The sequence below is a fragment of the Pollicipes pollicipes genome, unplaced genomic scaffold, assembly GCF_011947565.3.
Source record: "Pollicipes pollicipes isolate AB1234 unplaced genomic scaffold, Ppol_2.1 Scaffold_4295;HRSCAF=5057_pilon_pilon_pilon, whole genome shotgun sequence".
Lineage (NCBI taxonomy): Eukaryota > Metazoa > Arthropoda > Thecostraca > Pollicipedomorpha > Pollicipedidae > Pollicipes > Pollicipes pollicipes.
The window spans coordinates 32475948-32497502 of record NW_023596461.1 but is presented as its reverse complement, the minus strand read 5'-3'; the positions used below and the strand labels follow the sequence as shown (position 1 = coordinate 32497502).

General features: G+C 61.8%; 1 protein-coding gene across 6 annotated transcripts in view; it reads right to left on the bottom strand.

The window, feature by feature from the left end:
* Positions 1 to 1824: 1824 nt before the first annotated feature.
* The window catches only part of SNF4Agamma (SNF4/AMP-activated protein kinase gamma subunit), a 223184-nt gene continuing 203453 nt past the window's right edge, over positions 1825 to 21555 (bottom strand). For all 6 annotated transcript variants that reach the window (XM_037219712.1, XM_037219715.1, XM_037219713.1 and 3 more), the window contains 7 exons: positions 11762 to 11899; positions 9662 to 9814; positions 5261 to 5439; positions 4629 to 4832; positions 3704 to 3817; positions 2974 to 3094; positions 1825 to 2591 (listed from right to left, as the gene is read on the bottom strand). In XM_037219712.1, the coding sequence (XP_037075607.1) occupies positions 2407 to 2591; positions 2974 to 3094; positions 3704 to 3817; positions 4629 to 4832; positions 5261 to 5439; positions 9662 to 9814; positions 11762 to 11899 (1094 nt within the window). In that variant the 3' untranslated portion in view covers positions 1825 to 2406. The remainder of the gene's footprint in view (positions 2592 to 2973; positions 3095 to 3703; positions 3818 to 4628; positions 4833 to 5260; positions 5440 to 9661; positions 9815 to 11761; positions 11900 to 21555) is intronic.

The window sequence follows — 21555 nt, the reverse complement described above, 5'->3', positions numbered from 1 at the left end:
CCCCCCCCCACACACACACACTCGCACGCCAGCATTCCTTCTATGCGGCGAAGGCCGCGTGCACATCATGCGTCAAATCCTTTAACACACATTTGGGGAAAACTTAGGTTCCCGAGCCATCGGAGACCCCGCCTCCCCTCCGAATGTCATTTACAGAAATTAGCGCCTCTGCGCGCACCTTTTGACGTGCGTGGCCTTACTCAGAACGCTTCTCAATAGACATTCGAATAATACAAACGATGCGCTATCCCACTGTTAAGACACTCGTGGAAGCAAAGCCGCTTACTGGTTGAATTTTGCCGTGCCTAACCGACAAACCAACGCAGACGGGACCAACCAACACATTTTGTGTCTCAAATTCGTGCCCCTGGGATGGCGCCGAAAATGTCCCTGAGCCGTCGTCCGCCGTGATTTTCTCTTTCATTGTTTCCCGCTGAGCCCTCGCAACGGCTATCTCTCCGCCGGCGTTCTGCAGCCGAGCTCTGCGTCAGTCCTGAGTGAGCTTTCCGGCCGGGCTGGGCGGTGTCCCACCTCAGCAACCGCGTGCACGCAGAAACCGGGTCCCCACCATGCGAGTGGGATTAGGGAGCGGGATACCAACGGCTGCCCCGCCATTATCCCACCACTTGCCTTTTTCCTTACCCATACCTCCTAGATGGCTGATAGCGGCGGAAGTGGTTCTAACGTTGCCAATTCAAGCGCCTTGCTAACCACCCAGACGTTTTAATGGATGATACTCACCTTGATATCCATGGCGTGGCCAACGCTTGACCAGAAGGGGGCCGGATTGGGGCGCCGGGGGTCCATTGAGTCGAGGAGGCCCGCACTTATTTGCCATAGGGCCCTGCTTTGTATTTGGGTGACTTTTGGCCTCGGTGTCCCATCGTGATGCCTCGTGGAGCTGTTTCATGCTTTAGAATCCACAAGGACGTCTCGAACTGTCAAAAAATATTGAGGCCTTCGGCTTCAGGGGACTCAACGTCACTTTCAGGACGGGGAGGGGGGGGGGGGGGGGCGGCGGACAAGCCTATTAAGTCCCTGGTTACGGCTGCGCGCCTGGTACCCGCCGCCCACCGATAACATGCAGATATCAATGTATGGCCATGACTGCCCGCGCCATCGGTATGTAACAAGCCTATATGAGTTACTTGTCAGCAAGTGATCATGCTTTTTAACCCGCCGGTCGTATCTGCCAATGCAAATGATTGGCAAGTAAACCAAAGATAAGCCTCGCTGAACATAATGCATTTTATTATGTGTAAGTATGAACTCGCATGTCAGTGCTAGCTATTGTCAACGCAATCAGCAGACCCAAAACGATAAAAAGCGGTGCCCCCCCCCCCCCCCCCCCTATCAATCCTAGAGAATACCAACCACAAAAAAACATTGGTGCATTCTGTCGGTGCAAAATGCTGTGCTCGACGCTCACACTAACTTAGCTAGTTGGTGAATGCACAACGTCCCCACACTCACCATCGCCGTACCCATTAACGAGCCTAGGTCAACACGGCCGCAGGCCTACGGGCCATCCGTGGAAAGAGGCCGCTGCATCCAGAACGGGAAAGAAGCGCGGCTGGCGAGCACGTTCGCCTAGTGATTGACTTGTCAATATTCATTACCTCTTGTCGACTCCGGCGGATGTCTTCGGCTGCTAGCCTGGTCAGGTCCTAAACACAGCACAGAATAATTGACGTAAGACTCGGCGTCCAACGCCGATGACAGAGTGCCCGTGTCTTGGTTGGGTGGCGGAGATAAAGACGATTGATTTTTTGCGGGGCGTATTGGCCACGGTGGCTATTTCACGCCCATGGCAGAGATCCTGAATAGAATACAAAATATACTTTATTCATATCATAACATGACACGTTACTGGTGACAACCCATCGCTACCGACGCTAAATCATCTTCGCGTTTTATTCATTCTAAGAATACAGCATGGCCGTCCAGTTTGGATGAGGTACCTAGCAAACGGGGTCTGCAGAGCCCAGAAACCCATCCGCCTCCCCCGAAACCCTCGGCGCAGATGGCGCGAGGAGCCGCCCGCCGCACACACACGGACCACCAGATATCGAACACCACGGCTTCATTGCCAGCCACAGTCAGCTCGCGGGTAGCAGCGCCACGTGCGAGCCGGGGCGGGTCGGGGGCACACGATCGAGCCGGAAAGAGGGCGACCCAACCGAAGCCGGAGGCGCGCCGCCTGCCAATTGGGGTTCAAAGTCGATCGGCCGGAGCCCTGGAAAACGGCGTCCAACACGGGATGTCGCCCCGCACCACGCGCGGTAACTCCACAGCACCACTCCGCACTGCTCGCCCATCCGCCGGCCGCGCGCCGCACCCCTGGCGGCGACCAGCGCAGTCAGCGTTTTGCGCGGCGGCCGGCCGGCCGGCGGCGCCACGCGCCGCTCAAGCGTTCTTCCCGGAGAGTGTGAGGCGCGCCACACCGGCGGCCGCCGCCACCGGTTCCTCCTCGTCGCCGGGCTCCTCTTCGACAATCGTGTGACTCTCGTCCTCACCCAGCAGGTCACCGTCGGCGGAGCCCGCCGCCTCGCCGCCCGGCGCGCCCTTCTTAGGCACCCTCATCGTGTACTCTGAAACGAATCAAACGGCGCTCAGCGCTGGGCGCAGGGGCAGCGAGAGCGCGCGGCCGACCGGGCAGGTGCCTCGGATGGGTGGCCCAGTCAGCGGAGAGGGGCAAATGAGACGGCGGAGGGATGCCACCGCGCAAGCCGCTCGCTGCTAAATGTAAGGTGAATGTGCAGTCAGTCAGGAGTAATGACCACGACCATGAACGACACCTGACTTTAGACGTCCAAAGACCCAGACCGCCGTCCGCTGTAGACAACGCACATGTCACCGTCAACGCAGAACGCCGCAAATGCTTCAACGTTCACTGGCGCGTCCAGCGCACCAGACATTCGTCGAAATGCCAGTGCAAGCTGCGCGCGGGCGCGCGCAGAGACCGTGCCCTACCGTGCGGCCGGATGACCAGAGCGTCCAGGATGTCGGACAGCGATATGATGCCGATCACATGCTGGTGGTCATCCGTTATCACCAGCCGGTGCACCTCGGCGTGCACGATCTTGTCCACCACCTGGCGGGCGGCGGCGGGGATGGCGCGTCAGAGCCGCTGGCGACAGCGTCAGCTCGTGGACCAGGCGGCAGCCGACCGGGCGCCGCGCGATCGCACCCGCGGACAGCCCGTCAGCGGAACGAGTCACAACTTCGGACCGAGGGAGCTTGAGTGCTGGTGGATGCCCGCAAGCGACCATTGCTATCTTGATTTATCACGTGCCGACAAATTTGTTGCAATAAAGCAAACAATGGGCTTCCATTTTAAGTGCAGTGCGGCGCCCGATACAGGCTATTGTCACTTCACAGCACACACACCAGCGCTCATACGAGCCGCCGGCAGGTCACGCCACGCGGCCCCGATACAGCTCATGGGCGCCGGGTGAGAGTCGAATTTTCCCACCCAGGAGCAGCCATTTGAGAACACCTGCGGACCATGCAGGCTTGAAGCAAGCCCGCGCGGCCAAAGCGCACTGCTGCACCACCCGGGACACAAATCGGGCGCAACCAAACTCCACAACACGGGAGCAGAGCCCCTCCACAAAAGGCTCTGCCCCGGCACAACGGCGACACCTTGGCCCGCTGGCCACCCGGCAGCCGGCCGCTGCGCCGGGAGGAGAGCACCACCCACCTCAGACAGCGTGTCGGAGAGGCAGCACGCCTCCACCTTCGTGTCGGAGCGGTGGGAGTTGGCCGCCATCAGCGGCACGTTCAGGTTGTTGTAAGTCTTCTCGGCGGCCAGGTTCTGGCGGCGGCAGCGGAGACACGTCACGGCACAGCACACGGGCTCCCGAGGAGAGAGGAGTCGGCGACACCCGTGAGAGGGACCGGTGACTGGTGGTAGGGAAGCCGGTGGGATGGGCTGCCAGACCCGTTCAAGCTGGCATCAGAATTACATTTTTGCGGTATGATGGACATATCGAAATCCAGCCAGAAGTGCTGCAGACGGCCAAAAACGTCCGATGCATGGGTCTCGAAAGTTACAGATCGAAGACGCAAGCGCAGATACTGCTTACGACACGCTTCATACCATCTTGGCAAGTCACAACCGTTCAGAAGAACGTCAGGATTTCCGAGAACGCACCAGCGACTGATCGATACCAGACACAGCCGCCACAGTCATCAGAACTTGGCAGTCGAGACGGAACCGAACGCAGACGCCAAGTGCGATTAACCAAGAAGAGAGCAGGCAGCCATTTCAGAACGCACAACATCTGCTCCGGGCCCTGCTAACTCCAATCGGACGACGAGCAATTCAATGTGGTGCTGCGCCGTGGCTGTCGATCGCAACAGCCATTCAAATTGATCCAACATTATACACAGGTATTCATCTCATCTTTACCGCGTGGTCTCTAACGAATATCGTAAAGCGGGCCCTACAGCAGATAAAACGCCCTCGCCTCAATCACCCCAGAAAACAAACAGAAAAACATGTAGAAAAAGCAACGTGAAAAAGCAACAAGCACAGCAAATTGTACTCACAAATTTGCAGCCCAACCCGCCACACTCCCTCCGCTGTCGGCGACGACAGCCGAGAGGCCGCCCCAGCCACTCACGATCACATCGAATTTGGCGTAGATGTGCGTCAGCTTGTTGTCCTGGTCGACGATGGGCAGCGCCGAGACGCGGCGGTTCACAAACTTTGTTAGCGCCTCAATGACGGGCGTGTCGGGCCGCGCCGTCTCGATCTTGTCGAACGTGCCAATGCGCAGCTCGCCCAGCGTTCGGTTTGTAAAGCTCGGCCGCGGCAGGTTGTTGATCTGCGCCGCAGAGGAGCCAGCAGTCAGCAGACGTGACGACCGAACTCCATAAAACACAAGCAGTGCGGATGCTCGGGTATTACACAAGGGACGTCTTGCCATGGTCAGAGCTGTCTTTACCACTAAATCCAGCCGAAATCTTCCTTTTTGTTAACATTAAAATGGGATTGAAAAGGCGGCATACCAAACAGAAATAAACAGCGTGCAGTACGACGATCCTTCCTCAATTTCAGAGAACCAGCAACAGGTCCTCACGATCTACACTCGTCCCCGGCTGTTATACTTGAACCCATGCTTAGCCGGGCAAAAGCAGAAGCGTTCGCGGGATGCGACGAAGAACACCCCCGATGAACGCGGGTCACATCCCGTCAAGCCACCGACACAGGGCGGAAGACACGCCTGCCGGTGGTACTGCTCGGGTCACTCACGTATAGGCAGAGGAAGCGGAGGATGCGTTTGTGGGTGATGATGTAGAGCACGTCTCCCGAGACGGGGTCGATGACGGGTAGACGGTGGATGCGGTTCTTCAGCAGCGTCGTGATGGCCTCGTACAGAGACGCCTCCGGCGCGATGTAAATTAGCGGCTTGCTGTCCGACTCGAGCACAGCTGCAGCGCAAGGCACGGCTCGGTCACGTCACGGGGAAGCCAGGTCACACTGGGGGCCAGGGGTCACAACAGGGGCGGGTCAGGTCACGCTGGGTCATGTCGGGGATCAGGTAGGGTCAGAGCAGAGGTCAAACTGAACCAACTAGCTGGTGGAGCAAGACGCCGGGTGGGTCATATCGGAGAACTGGGTCATATCGAGGCCACGCGATAGATACCAGGTCAGATCGGGGAACGTGAGGTCATTTGGAACTTCAAATAAGACGGGAGGACCAATCAGGTGAGGTCAGAAAGTTGGGAAACACATGATGAGAGGCCAAACCAGGTTACAGCAGAGTTTATGGGCTGATTGTGCACACGCGACTCTGCCACGACGACAGCCATATTCACATGGACCCAAAGGCGGGACGAGACGGCAAAACGTATGAGATGTGGCGCGATTGGAAACAGTCATCACTCATAAATGACAACACTTGGCATCCACAGACAGAAAACACGCATATCCACAGCAAGCGGACTGCTGTACCCCAACAGCCATTTATTTAAAAGAACTGCCACCAGCGCCGTCCCAACTCCTAGATAATAAACGCATTACAACTACACACCGCTCTACATCCCAGGCAGCGGTTCTACATCCTACGAATGCCTGAAATCCGAGCAATGTCGCCACCTTCAATAGCCTCAACATCAAATAACGTACAACACCCCCGCTCTCCGCTCCGGGGAAGCAGCATGACCCGCCAGCCCTGAACCAGGTCAGCCCGATCCACTTCCAGGCAGTCACCCATCGAGCGGGCCCCTCAACGCCGCCCCACCTGGCCTGCCAACTGCGCATCAAAACCTCCACCGCTTCGCGTGCAGCGGCGGCCTGCGCTGCGACGCGACGGGGTGATGTAGAGGCCGCCGCGGGCCACAGTCACTGCCAGAACGCATCCAAACGGACTCATTGGACCGGCGATTCGTCGAATCCAGCGACGAAGCCGTCTGTTCAGTGGGGCCGGCCGGGCGCCGGCCCCGCCCCGCGCCACTCAGGCCACCGCGGCCCGGGTAAATGTGGCCCGACGGACAGATGGCCGGTCGGGTCAAGAGTGTCTTGACGCTGACCCCTCTGCGGCGCCCGCCTGGAGTGGCCGGCCCGCTCCCCCATGGGGTCACGCTCCGGGGGTCATTTCAGGGATGCAGTGCAAGCAGACGCCTTGGCCGGCTAGTCCCAACGATGGCAGATTGGTCCCACCGGTGGGGGATTCTCAAATGAGCTGTAGCAGCCCGCATATGGAATCACATAGAGACTGATCTAGTCACGACTCGTGTGTCAAAACATGTAACCACAGCCTTTAGCCCAAGAGCCGCCCACGAAAACGATACAACTCTTGATAATAGACTCCAAGCAACAGGGCAAGCCGCACAGGACACTGACATGACTTGGTTCCGAGAACCCTCACTAGCATGACAAGGCTGAAGAGGTGCACCTCTCCCCAATCGCCTGTCTCGGTCCGACCTTGTCCGTCCCGGCACGGTCCCACCAACGCGACGCGCCCTGGCCCCTTGGTGTCGGCGGAGCTCTCAGGACGCCACAATGACCCCGGGCCTCCTCGCACCCGCCCAACGTTTCTGCATGGTTTCTTCAGCTGAAGTGCCTCAGTTTTATTTACTCTCCCCCCCAAAAAAAAACAACAGAAAAGCAGCAAAAAGCATACCTTTCTGCACCGTGAAATAAATGTGCCACGGGCATGGCGATTCCTGCTACCTGTATACAATGGTATATATCCAGTTACCAGGATATATACCATTTACGTGTCACGAACACGATTCCTGACCGGTTACCAGGACTGTACGTTCAATACAGCAGGCTTAATGGGAACAAAGGTCGACAACCAAAGATACCCAATACAAGACAAGATACCAATACCGATAGAACTAGAAACCAAGAAAACAAAGGGCAGGGTTTCATAATTATATGCGTGCTACGCCCATGTCGTCATGATACGAAGTAGCCTTAATCAACACGGAAATAACATCGCACAGCTTATCGCTCCAAAAACACATCCTGTTAAAGACGGCTTAGGGAAGAGGAATTGAGTTTGGATAGAGGTTTCCACTGAAGTCCCTGATCCTGCCACCCCTGTCCACCACCAGTGAAATGGCTAATGGTCATCACGAAGACGTCGGCGCGACTCTCGCCCTTTCCAAACGACCTTCAATCGTCCCAATCCAAGGCCGCATCGCCACCGCCGGAGCGAATGCGCCATTTAGAAACCACAAGTTATCGAATAAGAGATTAGAGGGAGCCGCTTCCGAACCCAGCCCCGCCGAGAGCAGGCATGCACGCCATGAGCTTTCGTACCAAGACGGAGGGCGGCAATTCTCCGAGAGCAGCCCACGGCCGGAGCGGCAGTACGTCTCACGATCCAGTACCCCTCTCCTCTTCCCCACTCTATCCGGTCGTCCGGGGGGGGGGGGGGGACTGTTACGCAGTCGTAAAGCTGAGCGAAACGCGACGATAAAGCCGGTCCGACGGCGCTCGTCCGGCCCCGTGCCACATGAGCGGCTCCTGCCGTCATCCTCCGCAAGCTTACGGCACGCTGGAGCGTTCCGCGAATGTTTACGAAGGACGACGAAATTCGGCGTCGGGGCCGCTCCTCGCTATGCATGCACGGACACCGGAACCGGCGGTCCCGCGCCGCCATCCGCCGCCTTCCTTCCGGCCCCTCCCATCATCGGGGACACGAGGTGAGGCGGTGCGCCCCGACTCCGACCCCGGCCCCTTCAACCATCAGGGACACGAGGTGAGGCGGTGTGCGCCGACCCCGGCCCCTTCCATCATCGGGGACACGAGGTGAGACAGTGCGCGCCGACCCCGACCTCCAGACGAGCGACTCGACGCGTTGCAAATCCGGCCGGCGCCTGGGAGACGCGGTCGGCGCCATCCTGTGCCAGACAGCAGAGAGCCCGGCCCGCAGGCGTCCAACCCGAGCAATCCGCCGCCTGATCCGCGGCCGCGCGGGCTGGCAGAGCAGACACTGCCGACGAGCGGCCACTGGGGCTGGCGGACGACGAGCGGCCGCTGGGGCTGGCAGACATCGCCGACGAGCGGCCGCTGAGGGTGGCAGACATCACCGACGAGCGGCCGCTGAGGGTGGCAGACACCGCCGACGAGCGGCCGCTGAGGGTGGCAGACACCGCCGGCGAGCGGCCGCTGGGGGTGGCAGACACTGCCGACGAGCGGCCGCTGGGGCTGAAAGACACTGCCGGCGAGGGGCTGCTGGGGCTGGCACGCTGCCGACGAGCGGCCACTGGGGCCATCGGAGCGAGCCGCTGCATGCGGCGGCCGCTATGTCGACCCGGCCAGGCTGGCGCGGCACGCGGGTGGGCCACGGTTAACGAGCGCGCGATGAAGCGGCGTCCACAGCGCCGACATTGGCGGGCGCTCTTGATGTGCGCCGCCGGCGACGAGGCGCCCGTCACGAGTGCACGACATCAACGCCAAGGGCAACGCCACCCAACGTCAACGTCAACGTCAACGTCATTGATGCCGTGTCATTCGTTGGACGTGGCCCAGGGGGCTTCATCAGTTCAAAATTTTGCGGCACTGCACCATTCGACAAACAAGTTTAAACTCGTGCAGCCGCGCCCGACACAAAATCCTTTAGATGCGCCGTTTTGTTCCTGATCACTGGTTACAAAGCCTTAACGCCAACTGTTCCTGATCGCTGGTTACAAAGCCTTAATGCCAACCGTTCCTGATCGCTGGTTACAAAGCCTTAATGCCAACCGTTCCTGATCGCTGGTTACAAAGCCTTAATGCCAACCGTTCCTGATCGCTGGTTACAAAGCCTTAATGCCGACCGTTCCTGATCGCTGGTTACAAAGCCTTAACGCCAACTGTTCCTGATCGCTGGTTACAAAGCCTTAACGCCAACTATTCCTGATCACTGGTCACGAAACCTTTACGCCAACAATACAAGCTGTTAGGTCCATCGGACCCTTTCGGTGCTCAGCAATTCGCTTTATGACAGTGCGCCTAGCATCGAACCGAACGCAGATAAAGTATAATAAACGTGTCCCGACCAAACTTTCTATATCCCTAGACCTAGATTTAAATCACGCCTAGCTAGACACACCTACACACCAACACCCATACACGCCGCACCAAGAGCTCCGTAGACAAACCGAACATGCTCGCCGAGCCGGCCGGCACCGACGGGGCGCCGGAACGTCCACTCACTCCTCCAGGTCTCCAGCTTGTGCTCCTCCAGCTCCTCGATGCGCTCGTCCGAGTTGCGGTAGTACATCTGCAGGATGCGGATGAAGTCGGTGATGGTCAGCATGCCGACGTACTGCTGCTTCCTGCTGTCCCAGAGCGGCGCCGCGCGCACCCCTGCCGGCCGAGGCGCGCCGCCGGTCAGTGACGTCACGCGGACACGACCGGGCACATCGGCGGGCAGAGGTGCGCCGTCGCGGACGGGCGCGAGACACGCCACACACCGACGCCGCGACGGTGCCCGAGAACAGCTGGTTTGCAATACTTCCACCGTTGTCAACGACGCCACCTGGCAATTTCATCCCAAACACTCGACGGGAGAAAACAACCCGACGACGACGGCCTTTCAACACACCGAAGCATGACGGCGTTCTGAGCAGCGGTGGGCCAGGCGCTTCCCGGGACCTGTGTGCCCTTCCACGCAAGTCGGCCGCCGGTCCGGCGACCGGGGGCTTCGGACCCGGGCGGCACGTTGTGGCCAACCGGAACCCGGCCCGAGCCGCGCCGCCACCAGACAGTAACGGTGCTGTCACGCGACGCACCAACATGGCATTCGGGCGTCATCGTGGAAGATGCCCGACTCGATACCGCGCCGCACCGGCGACGGCGCCTCATCACCGCCGAGACCCGCACGTCATCGAGCCGCTAAAGGCCCGCGCACGTCATCGGAAAGTGCGACCCTCGATAGCGCCCGGTAAAATTTGGATCGGGCACTGCCGCGATAAGAGCTGCCGAGTCGGACTCGTCGCGTCGGGCGACGGTCGAGTGGCCGGCGCCAGACAGACGTCCCTCCGTCGCGCGACAACCTGCCTGCGAGAGCGGCGTCCGGCAGCCACGGAACCCACTCCACAAGCACACCTGAGCACATCTGGCCGATTACAACACGGCAGCCTGGGCCATAGGCGACCACTTACTCATGCCCTGAAAAGCGTGGCACGGTTAAGGCGTGGAGCGACAGCACGAGCGTCCGGCCGCTAAAAGCTCTGTCTTTTACGACGCGTGTGCAATGGGCGCAGATGCCGCCGCTCCAGTGGTGCAGCTCGCGGGCCACGCGCAGGTGAACCGCTGGCGAGTCACGCCTCCTCGACACGGTACGAGAGTGCGCGCCGGCCAGCGTCGACCGGTCGCTGTCCGCGCGGGAGCGGCACAAACGCCGCAAGAGACAGAGGCCGACGCTCCCGGTCCCGGTCAGACGCAGCCCCCCCCCCCCCTCTCTTTACGGAGCTGCGGCACAGCGAGGACCGAGGACCGAGCACGAGCCCCCTGCCCCCTCCCTCCCCCGACTGGTCAGCAGCATGTTCCGAGCAGCAACGGTGGCTCAGCCCTGGAGGGCGGCTGACAGCACGGCTGGGATCAGGTCACCAGATCGCCAACACGGCTGGGAGAGGTCCCGAGCCGCGGCGCAGTCCACGATCGAGCCCCGCCGTACCGGAGCCTCCCCCCCCCTCCCCTCCCTCCGCCGGATCGGCGTCTGTCGGGACGACACAGCTGTTCCGCGAACGAGCCGAGCGCTAAGCTCCCCACCGCCGAACAGTCAAACGAGAATGCCGCGGGGCTCTTCACGGAACTCAGAATCCACAAGGCGGAGGTCCCCTCACCCGGGCGGTCTCGCCGCGTGTCGTCCGACGGCCGGCGCATTACGACAATGCAAAAAGACCGGTTCGCAACGGGATGACTTGGCAAAATTATGTTACTGACACGTGCCAAATGGTTGGCCTGCACCATAAGTCTGTCTCACAGGGTGCTCGCTGCGCCTGGAAATCTTGGAACAACATAAGTTCCCGGGATCTGACACTTCACGGGTAGATTCTCTGGCATGACTGCAGACGATGTCGGCTGCCATGTAAGGTGCGGCACTCCTGCAACGTGAGCGCGTTAACGGGATTAGCGGAAAACAATGGTTGACAATAATTGTAAATAAGAAATCATTCGGCGAGAGCGAGCAGGCGGGCAGTCCGCGCAGCCTCACGGCCTAGAGAACACGAACGTCAAGTTCAGTCATTCAGCCCTTCACCGCACCGCGGTCCCCTCAAAGCACGAGCCATCGCCGGGTCGGGCACGCACCATTGTACACAAGGGCGAAGAACGCCTTCTTGACCAGCAGCTGCGTGTCGAAGACCACCAGCTTGGCCGAGGTGGGGATCAGGTCGTAGCACTTGTGGAACTTGAAGAACTTGATGTAGATCTGCGACTCGTCCTCCTCTGCAAGGCAGAAACACATCGGTCAGCTGAACAGGCCTGGCACGCCCCTCCAGTACCAGCAGGGCGAACAGCAGACTGAAGCTTCTCACTGAAAACAAACATTTGGGAGGCTTATAATTGTATCAGGCAAATCGGGAACGATTGTGCCGCGCAAGAATGCGGACAATTGGCTACATCTGATGGCGGCCGTTCCCTGGAAAAGCCAATCACGTCACACTAACGGACATGCCGGGAGGCGCCGTGCTGTGAAACAGCTTCTCACAACCGGGGGCGACGGGCTGAAACGCCAACCAACCGCGACAAGGGCGCACGTCCCGGCGCCGCGCGCCGAACGCGCCTCCACGCAGCCAACAGACACAGACACCTGCGGCGGCCGAGGCGACACAGGCCGACGCCACGCACCAGACGCAGACGTCGAGAACAGGCGGCGGCGTGGCACCGCGTGTCGGTGGCCTCACCAAGGTCCGCACGCGACGGCGGAAGCAGCCGCGGTCCGGCGCGCCCGTCGCACTGCCAAACCGACGCACGAGCAGGCAGCGCTCGTCGGCCTGTTGGCATGCCGTCCGGGCCGCGCCCGCGAAACCCGGCCGACGGCGGGCGGCCGCCGGCTCGCCAACGCCCCGGAGCGCACGATGCGCCCGGCATTTGGCCGGCGCAACAAGGACTGTGACCACAGCCATCCCGACGCGCGGCGGGACTGACCCCGCACCCCAGTGTGCGACGGCGCCGACCCGGCACCCCGGCTCACGACGGCGTCGACCCGGCATCCCAGCGCACGAGGGCGTCGACCCGGCACCCCGGCTCACGACAGCGTCGATCCGGCACCCCGGCTCACGACGGCGTCGACCCGGCACCCCGGCTCACGACGGCGTCGACCCGGCATCCCAGCGCACGACAGCGTCGACCCGGCATCCCAGCGCACGAGGGCGTCGACCCGGCACCGGTTCACGACGGCGTCGACCCGGCACCCCGGGGCACGGCGGGATCGGCCCCGCGACGACTGGCGATAAGAGATGAGCGGAGACGGAACGCGATGTGGGACCCCGTTGGACTCGAGGAGGCTGCATGCTGGCGGGACGTGCGGCGGCTGTTCCTGCGTCACGTGTCTCAGTCAGCGCCGCTGCCGAGCCAGCGCAGCAGCTGGGCCTCTGGGAGCTGGGAGCTGGGAGCTGGGAGCCGTCAGCTGGGAACCGACAGAGGTCGACGCTGCGCCACTAAGGTACGGCACAACCAACATCCATCTGTCCTGCAGCCTCGGACATCGCCACGAGTGGCGGCCGCGCCCTGCGGCCTTCCAGAGCTGCGTACGCGTGAGGAACGTCCGGGCGTGGACTGAGGCACGGACTGCTCACAAATCGAACGTCACGCCGTTGCGCGTCTGGACGGTTGCAATCACAAGGCCGACCCGGAGACCACCGTGCCGCCGAGGGCGGCGCGCCTGCCAGTGAGGCGGCAGCTGGGACGGAGCCGCGTCAACCTCCGGCGCGGCCTGCGGTAGCGACCGGCGGCGCCAGGCCCGGGCAGCCGGCGGCCGTCCAGCCGCCGCTAGCGCCCGGCCGGCCGGGCGCGCCGCCAGCCGCGGCCGCCAGTCGGTCGCCGCGCCGCCGCCGGCCCCAGAGGAGCGCGCCGCTCGCCGCACAGCCGCCGCTCCGTACCAGCGCCACGGCCAGCGGCGCGGTGGCCCGACGCGCACGGAACGCCGCGCTGAGGCTCGCACCAGCGCCAGCACCGCCAGTCACCAGCACCAAGGCCTGGCGCCGCGGCCCGACCCGCACAAGACGTTGCGCCGAGGCTCGCACCAGCACCACCGCCACCAGCAACCGGCATCAGGACCCGGCGCGGCGACCCGACCCGCACAAGACGCCGCGCCGAGGCTCGCACAGCGACAGCGCAGCACCTCTGGCCAGCAGATCCAGCAGCTCGTCGGCCGTCTCCGGTTCCAGCGGGTCCCACTCTTGGATCTGGCTCAGCCGGTACGTGTCGCCGTCGGGCCGCTGCTCCAGCTCGAAGAAGTTGGAGTAGATGTTGAGGCACAGCATGGCTGCCGGCGCCGGGCCGCCTCGGCCGCGGCCGGCGGCGCGCACGCGCCCGGAGGCCGAGGGGGCCGGCGCGGGGGGAGGGGGCGACGGGTCGGCGCGGGGTCGACACGACGGCCACACGCGCGGCACAGGTCACATCGGGGGACGCGGTGCCGCCGACGGCACGCTGTCGCGGCGTCTCCTATCGATGCCGGTCGATGCCGCTCCGACGCAACTGCCGACGAACGGCCGGCGCGCTAAAAATACGGGACAACGGCCCCGGGCGGCGGCCAAGAGCGGGCGCCGGCGGCCCGGCGCGGCCGGGGGCGGGGCCGACCAAGGTCGCGCCGCCCGCCGGTCACCGACCAAGGTCGCGGCCGCTGCAGGTCATCAACCGGATCAGGTCAGCCAGCGGCCGCCGGCGGCCACGTGTTGATGGGCCCCATCGAGGCACGGTGGCGAACGGGTCCGAAACTCGCGGCTGCGGGGTGCCCAAGTCCGTCCTCATGCATAGCGTACTTTGTTTATGGGTTTGTTTATACTATGCACGCCACGTATGGGGTTGTTTACACTATGCAAGGCCGCTGATACATATCGCGACGGTAGCCATCAGCTGATTCCTCAAAATTTCGGTACTAAGCGCAACAAAATAGTAAAAGAAATGCAAATGTAACTAAGCCCGTATAATTTACCGTGGCGGGCTCTGCCAGATGGACGGAACTACTAAAAACTAATTATTATCCCTCCCCCCCAAAAAAACGGAGAACAAATCGACTGAACGCACCCCACATTCTAGAAAAAAGCTACAAAGATTCGACAAATTGCGTCCTTGACCGAACCATCTACTTTGGCGCTGTCCCGCTCCACGTCTGCACAGCACCGCACAAATAATCAGCAGCATCAGCGCCGCAGGCCGTTGAATCATGTAACAATCATTTGACCCGATAGCCAGGAAATCCCAAATCAATAGCAGTTACCAACAGATAGTTCTGGGCCACACCGCAAGCTAGTATCTTTCGTCAGGCAACAACACACCATACAGCGAACAGCCGGCACGCGATAGCCGGGGCTGGGAGCGACACGTGACACGTGAAGACGCGTGCTCAGACACGCGGCCGCGTCACGCGCGGTCGACTGCCACAGCAGGACGTCTCCCTCCCCCGGTCTTGGCCGAGCGTTGTCCAGCGACGCTGCTCACAGAGAGGTTCCCGACGGCGAGCCGGCCCGTCCGGACCGTATGAATAAATTCATCGGATCCAACGACACGCTTCGAGCGCTGGGACAGGTCGAGACGACGCCGCCCAACCGACGGCGACAGCTTGCCACAACGGAGCCATCAAGCGGGCCCGTGATGGAAAAAGTCACGATGAAATATCACCCCACATTGCGCAAAACGTCTAACAACAATCGCAGACGATTTTTCTCATTTAACCTAAGCTGCACGGCCTTGCATCAGCCCCGGAGGAGCCGGTCTCGTCGCGAGCCAGACATCGTGCCCAATCTCAGTGTGTCCCGGCCTGCGGAGACGTCCTCGGCGCACCTCTCGCGGCCGGTCGAACCCTCTCTGCTGACTGGGCGGGCCCGAATCGCCGGCAAATCAATGGCCGCGTCTCCAGCCGCCCAGCCCTCAGCCGCGGTTAGCGACGGCCTGCACGGGCGGCGCGCGCCCGGCCGCCCGCGCCCCTGATCCGCCACCGGCGCCGGACCGTTTGCTTGGCAGACGGCAGCAGCCAGGTCCGCCTGCGGTCACCTCGCCCCGGCCTGAGGCGGCGGCGACGGCGGCGCCGTGCGACAGCGCCCGACGGCATCAGCAACAGCAGCTGCTGGCGGCTGGCCCACGGCTTCAACGCATCCAACCACAAGGCCGGGCGTGGCAGCCACTTGTGGGCAGGGGTGGGCGGGCATCAACTGATGTGCCAGGACAGCTGGGCGCCTCGCCTTCCGGCCAGTCTGGCGGCGCCCCGAGGGTCGCCAGACCTCTGAGCTGTGGCGCCGTTGGGGTCTCGCCAGACGTCCGACGGGCAGCTGGCACTCGAATCCGGCCCAGATATCAGACCTGCATCCCGTGTCAACGCCGTCATGGAATGACAACGTTCCGCGTGCTGTTTCCAGCGCGCGGCGCCCGGCCGTGGTGATTGGGGCACCAACGTCGGGGAATGAGCTCTCTGCGTCACATGTTCCACCCATCAACCTGAAACCATAAGAGCATCCCTCTTTTTCGTCCTTGGTGCCGAGCCGCACACGGACCGCCGCAATCGTCCTAGTCTTACAAAGTTGCCGTACCGGAGAGACACCATCTCGGTCGACAGGCGTTTTGAGGTGTTCGAGGGGGATCGCTTGGGGAAAACCTGAATCCGAAATGCTACAGCATATACTTAATGTTCAGTCATGATCACCAATCTCACATGTGCGCAGGAACAGCGATCATGAGACGATGATACGAACGAACAGAGTAGAAGAACAGGGATGGAAACAAAGGGAAGAGCGAGGGACAGAAGAGAAGCGGCGAAAGAGACGTCTGATAATTTGCACGGACGCCGCTAGAGCGCGACAGCTGTAATCGAGAGAAGACCAGGCCAGACCAGACCAGACCAACCGACCAGAGCTTGTTAAGCTGTGCCTTCTACAGACGAGAGAGGGCAGAGCGGGAGTTAGTGGTGGGGCGGGGGCGGGGGCGGGGGCGGGAGAATTGGAGCACGCGCCGAACCGGGCCGCGCTGCTCCCGGCCGGTTGGAAAATCAATCGGCACCAGCCAGCACCGGCAGCCCGGGCCGCCCCAGCAGGGACCGGCCCGGCACCAGACGAAAGCTGGCCAGCTCCTGCCGTGTGGGTGCGTGATGATCTCGGGGCAGGGGAGTACCGTGCGCCGCTCTCACGCGGGGAGAGTCCACCAGCGACTTTCGAGCACCGAACCAGTAAACTTCCACAAGGGCGCCAAAAGAAATGTGTCCCAGCCTGACCGCTCCGCGTTCGCCGCTGGCGACCAGTCTGAGGAGCCACGAGAAACACTCGTGACTGACACGTGCCCGCGGGCCTGCTGAGGGGGCAGGGGGCAGGCAGGGGGGCGGCCACGTGGAGCGGAACTGCAAGCAAACGGCATAAACGCATCGAGCCCCGGCCGAGCACGCCAAAGTGGAGAGAGATCAGGACGCAGGCTGACAAATTCCAGGCAGGCCATCCGCCGCCGGGACGAAACTGGCAGTTCAGGGCAGGCGAGGGAGACAGCGAAAAGCTGAACAACATCGGCAGCACCGATCGGTGCACACCAACCAAATTTGTGGGGAACGCGCGGCCTCCTCGACTTGTCGGAAACCATTAATCATCTCCGATCGCGAGCCCCAACGTTAATGTCAATCATCAAAAACCGCAAAATCCCATGCCTTCCGATTACCCATAAATAATAAGCATCATACGCCATAAGTAAGCCAAAAACGTTTGACGGCACTAAAAGCCACAGTCATTTCAAAACGGATAACAAAACGACTTACCTCCCAAGTCCAACCAAGAACTTAATGACCCAACATCAATCAAACATGACCAGGGAGAGAGTCCGTAGTTTTTCATCGCCCTCTGACGACCCCAAATAAACCCAGACTCAGACAGCCACCGCAACAAAAGCTTTACTATAAAGGCTGCAGTAAGGTCTAAATAAAAATACTGCATCTGTGATATCGCCTCCCCCTAGCACCGATACGATCCTGATCCTTACATTAAAAAAACCGTCGTCGGATGCTGTAAATCAGGAGTCTCCGTTAATCAACGGATAGCTGGATAATCGGATTGCCCAAGACCAGATAATTTCACACCGTCGGCCAGCCTTGCAGCTCCAGCACTTTGGGCACGCCGTAAAATACATGGCGCGGACATGGACAGCAGGACTGACAGTGGACGCCGCGACATGCCCGCGTGGTCAATAAGTCAGGAGCTTCGCCTGGCTTCTCCCGCGGCCCATCGGACAATACCGCCCGTTCTGTTCTCGTGTCTCAGCGCAAGTGCAAACACTAAGTCCTCTCAACCGCGCCAAGCCCGGTTCACGAGCCAGGACAAGTCGCGCCACCGCCATGCTATCGGCCGCGCAGGCGCGCCGCACTGCCTCGTGTTCTTCAGTCATGACCAGACACTCTCTCCAAGCAGCCGGCCGAACGGCATCGACCCCACGCTCTCCGTCCATGGGCCGCGCCAGGCCGGGCCGTATTGAGCGGGCCGGCCTGGTAGCGCGGCGCGCCCCGGTGCGTTAGCGGCGGCTCGGCGCCGCCGGCACGCCGCCCCGGGCCGTCTGGCCTGCCGAGGCTCGGGGCCGCTCGACGTCCGCCACCGCCGGCGGCTCGGCGCGGCCGGTACGCCGTCCCGGGCGGTCTGGCCTGCCGAGGCTCGGGGCCGCTCGACGCCCGCCACCGCCGGCGGCCGGACGCCGGCGCCGCACCCAGAGCGCGCGCCGGGCGCCGAGCGCCGCGGCGCCGCGGGGCAGGCTTACCGGGCCGCGCCGGCGCCAGGGCCAGGCCGAGGTCTCCAGAGGAGCAGCCGCACACCGGCACCGTCCGCTGTTAGCTCGTACCGCACGCGGACCCGGGATAAACATCGACAGGACGGTGATGGACGAGGGCAGAACACCGACGAGCCGACCAGACGCCATTAGCGTTTCGATGTGCGCTGATAGGGGACAATGGGCCATTCTACACGGGACGGACTGCTATCGATCCCATCAATCAGTCTATCAATCAGCAGAGCAAGACCCAACGGCGGCGCTGAGTCAGACACCTGGCGTCCAATACCGAGTGGAATGGTGATCCCTGACCAGGCACTCCCTCCGGCAGGGAGCCGCGCCTGTCACTGGCACCGGCAGCCAGAGAGGCCACCACAGCCAACATGCGGCCCAGGAGAAGAGCAGCTCCCGGCGTCCCAGCCGTGACCCGACCTCTGGCCTCTGACCTCTGCCGCGCTACTCACTGTCGATCGCCCTATACTCGTACATGCAGGTGGGCGGCAGCTGCCGGTCGGGGTCGCACAGGATCCGCACCATCTCCTCCGCTCCGACCCGGGCGATCCGCACCACCACGTGGAGCGGTCTGGCCCGCCGCGGACTCAGGACGGGCCCGTCAGCGCTCGCGCCGCTGAGGCGTTCTCGCATCGCCTGAACGGCATTCTCAATCAGTTGTGCCAGGTGCGACGGGCGCGAGCGCGGTGAGACCGCCGCCGCCGGTGGCGGTGGCGGCAGCGGCGGCGGCAGCGGTGGCCGCAACGGCGGCGACGACGGCGACGACGAGGACGAACCGCGCCGGTGGCGGTGCAGCAGCGGCAGCACGGGCGTCTCGACGGTGCCCTCCGAGTCGCGGCGCATCGGAGTCGAGCGGCGGCGCTGGAGGCCGCGCGCCGCGTCGCCGTCCCCGTCGCCGCCACCCTCCGGCACAGACGCGCGGCGCCCCGGCGGCGAGTCATGCTTGCCGAACGGCAGGTGCACCTTCTTCAGCAGGCTGCTGACGGCGCTGCCCAGCGCGTGGTGGTGGTGGTGGTGGTGCTCTTCAGGCGAAGCGGCCGCGCCGCCCTCTGCGCCCGCCGCTGGCGGCGACCCCGCCTCTGGCTTGACAAAGCTGACCTTCCTCTTGAACGGCATGTGCCAGTGGTGGTGGCGGCGCTCCCCGCCCTCCTCCGTCGAGCCAGAGAAGCGGCGCGGCCGCGACCGCGCCGCCGCCGCGGCGCCCTCGCCCGACGGCGACATGCTGACCTCGGACGAACCGGAGGTGTTGTGGGGCGAGGCTGAGCCGGTCGAGCGGGTCGTGTCGCTCGACTGCGACAGTCGGCGCGCTGGCGCGCTGCGAGGAACGGCGCCCCGGCGGCTGGCCGGCGGCGTCAGCTCGGGAACATTCGGGTCGATCGGCGGGAAACACTCGGTGCCCCATCTCGGGTCGCCCTGGCCCGGCCAGTCGTCCGCCGTCGGGAAGCCGGCCGCCTGAGGCGCCCTTCCCGGACGCGGTGACACCGCACCCTCGGCTCGCCTTCCGGCGCGAGGGGCGTCAGCAGCGCCGGCAGGCGACCGACCCTTCTCCGGCGACTGAGACATCTCTTCCAGTCGTCAGACGCCTGGGCGCCGCTGCTTGACGTGTCGACCGGACGCAAGCGCGTCGCGTCCCACAAAGGCCTCACCACCGCCGTCCGAGACACACCCAGACAGCACACCGCCGACGCAGACGGGCGCGAAAATGCACACGACCCCACCCGGCGAGCAACAGAGAGCGAACAGCCACCACCCACGCCGCCAGCCTCCACGCACAGACTGTGCGCAGCCCGACCCAACCTGGCCTGGCCTGACCTGACCCGGTAGCCGGCCAGCACGGTCACGTGGTCCCGGCGCCGCCTCGGGCTACTGCCCGATACGGCTCTGATGAAGCTGCCGGCGGCGCCCCCGCCACTGGTCCTCGCCTAAGACTGCGGGACAATCCGTTCCAATTTAAAGCTGAGGTGTTTCAAACACGTCCACATGGCCGGCGACGTAAACGCATGCCGGCCACCAGCGGGCAAGTGGCTGCAACGCAGCGGCTCTACATCGGGTTGCGACACATTCGGCTGGAGAGCAAGGGCACGGTTGTGTACACGAACGGGCCGGACCACGGGCTGCTGCGGGCGCCTTCCCCGCGGCCGCCACAGACTGCGCCACTGTGATTTCGGAGATCTAAGTTCCTCCCGTGCATGTCTACAAATTCTCCGTGATTAAAATGCAAGGGTAAAAGGCTTGCTGTGCAACGTGCATGCCTGGAGCACTTATCTTGTTGAGTCTTCAAACTGCACGCTCTGCAGCTCGGTTGCCAATGAGGATCTTGATGGGTTCTAACTTATCACTCATGGGGTGGTGTATGTGCTATCAAAACTAAGGTTATTTGGTACATCTGGGCCCACTATTGTGCCAGCACGGCACACATAGAGAAAGGTAAGCTACACGATGAGGACCACGACAGCTGGAGAGCTCAAAGCAACGTTACGCACATTGTTGACGGACTCGACTATTGACACGTATTCGCAGCTTCGTCCACGATGTTGCAGCAGTTTTTACACCCTCACTTTTTTAACAAAGGCTTGGCAGAGATCAAGTTCGCGCTTTTCGCCATTCATGTCGAGACTGGTATTCTCATACGGAACCGGTATGAATCTTATTTGATATAAAACGCGGCATGTACTAACGACTTTTCAACCATTCTCGATCATAATACATCTACATCATCCTACGTATACATCATCATACACATGCATATATGCGTCATTGAAGATCATCATTATCAACTATCATCGAATTTTTTAAAAAAATATATTTTATCTCAGCCGAGTCTGCTTCTTCACTTTTTTCCCGTTCACTTTCCTCTAACTTTCCCGGCCCAAAACTGTTTTTTCACTTTTCCCGTCACTTTTCCCCTAACTTTCCCAGTTCTAAGCATTTAACAAAACGGGCGCCCGATCTAATTAGTGCCTCTGACAATCGCTGCGCAATTTCACGCCACACCCATCTGCCAGCAGCCTGCATTCGTTATCAGGCACGGCCCAGACACCATGCACTATCTCAAGTGACGGGGGCTGTCCACGTGCCGTTGGAGAGCTCATTCTCTTTCAGGCCGCAGCCCGCCGTCCTAACCTTTCCACCAGGGCTAAAAT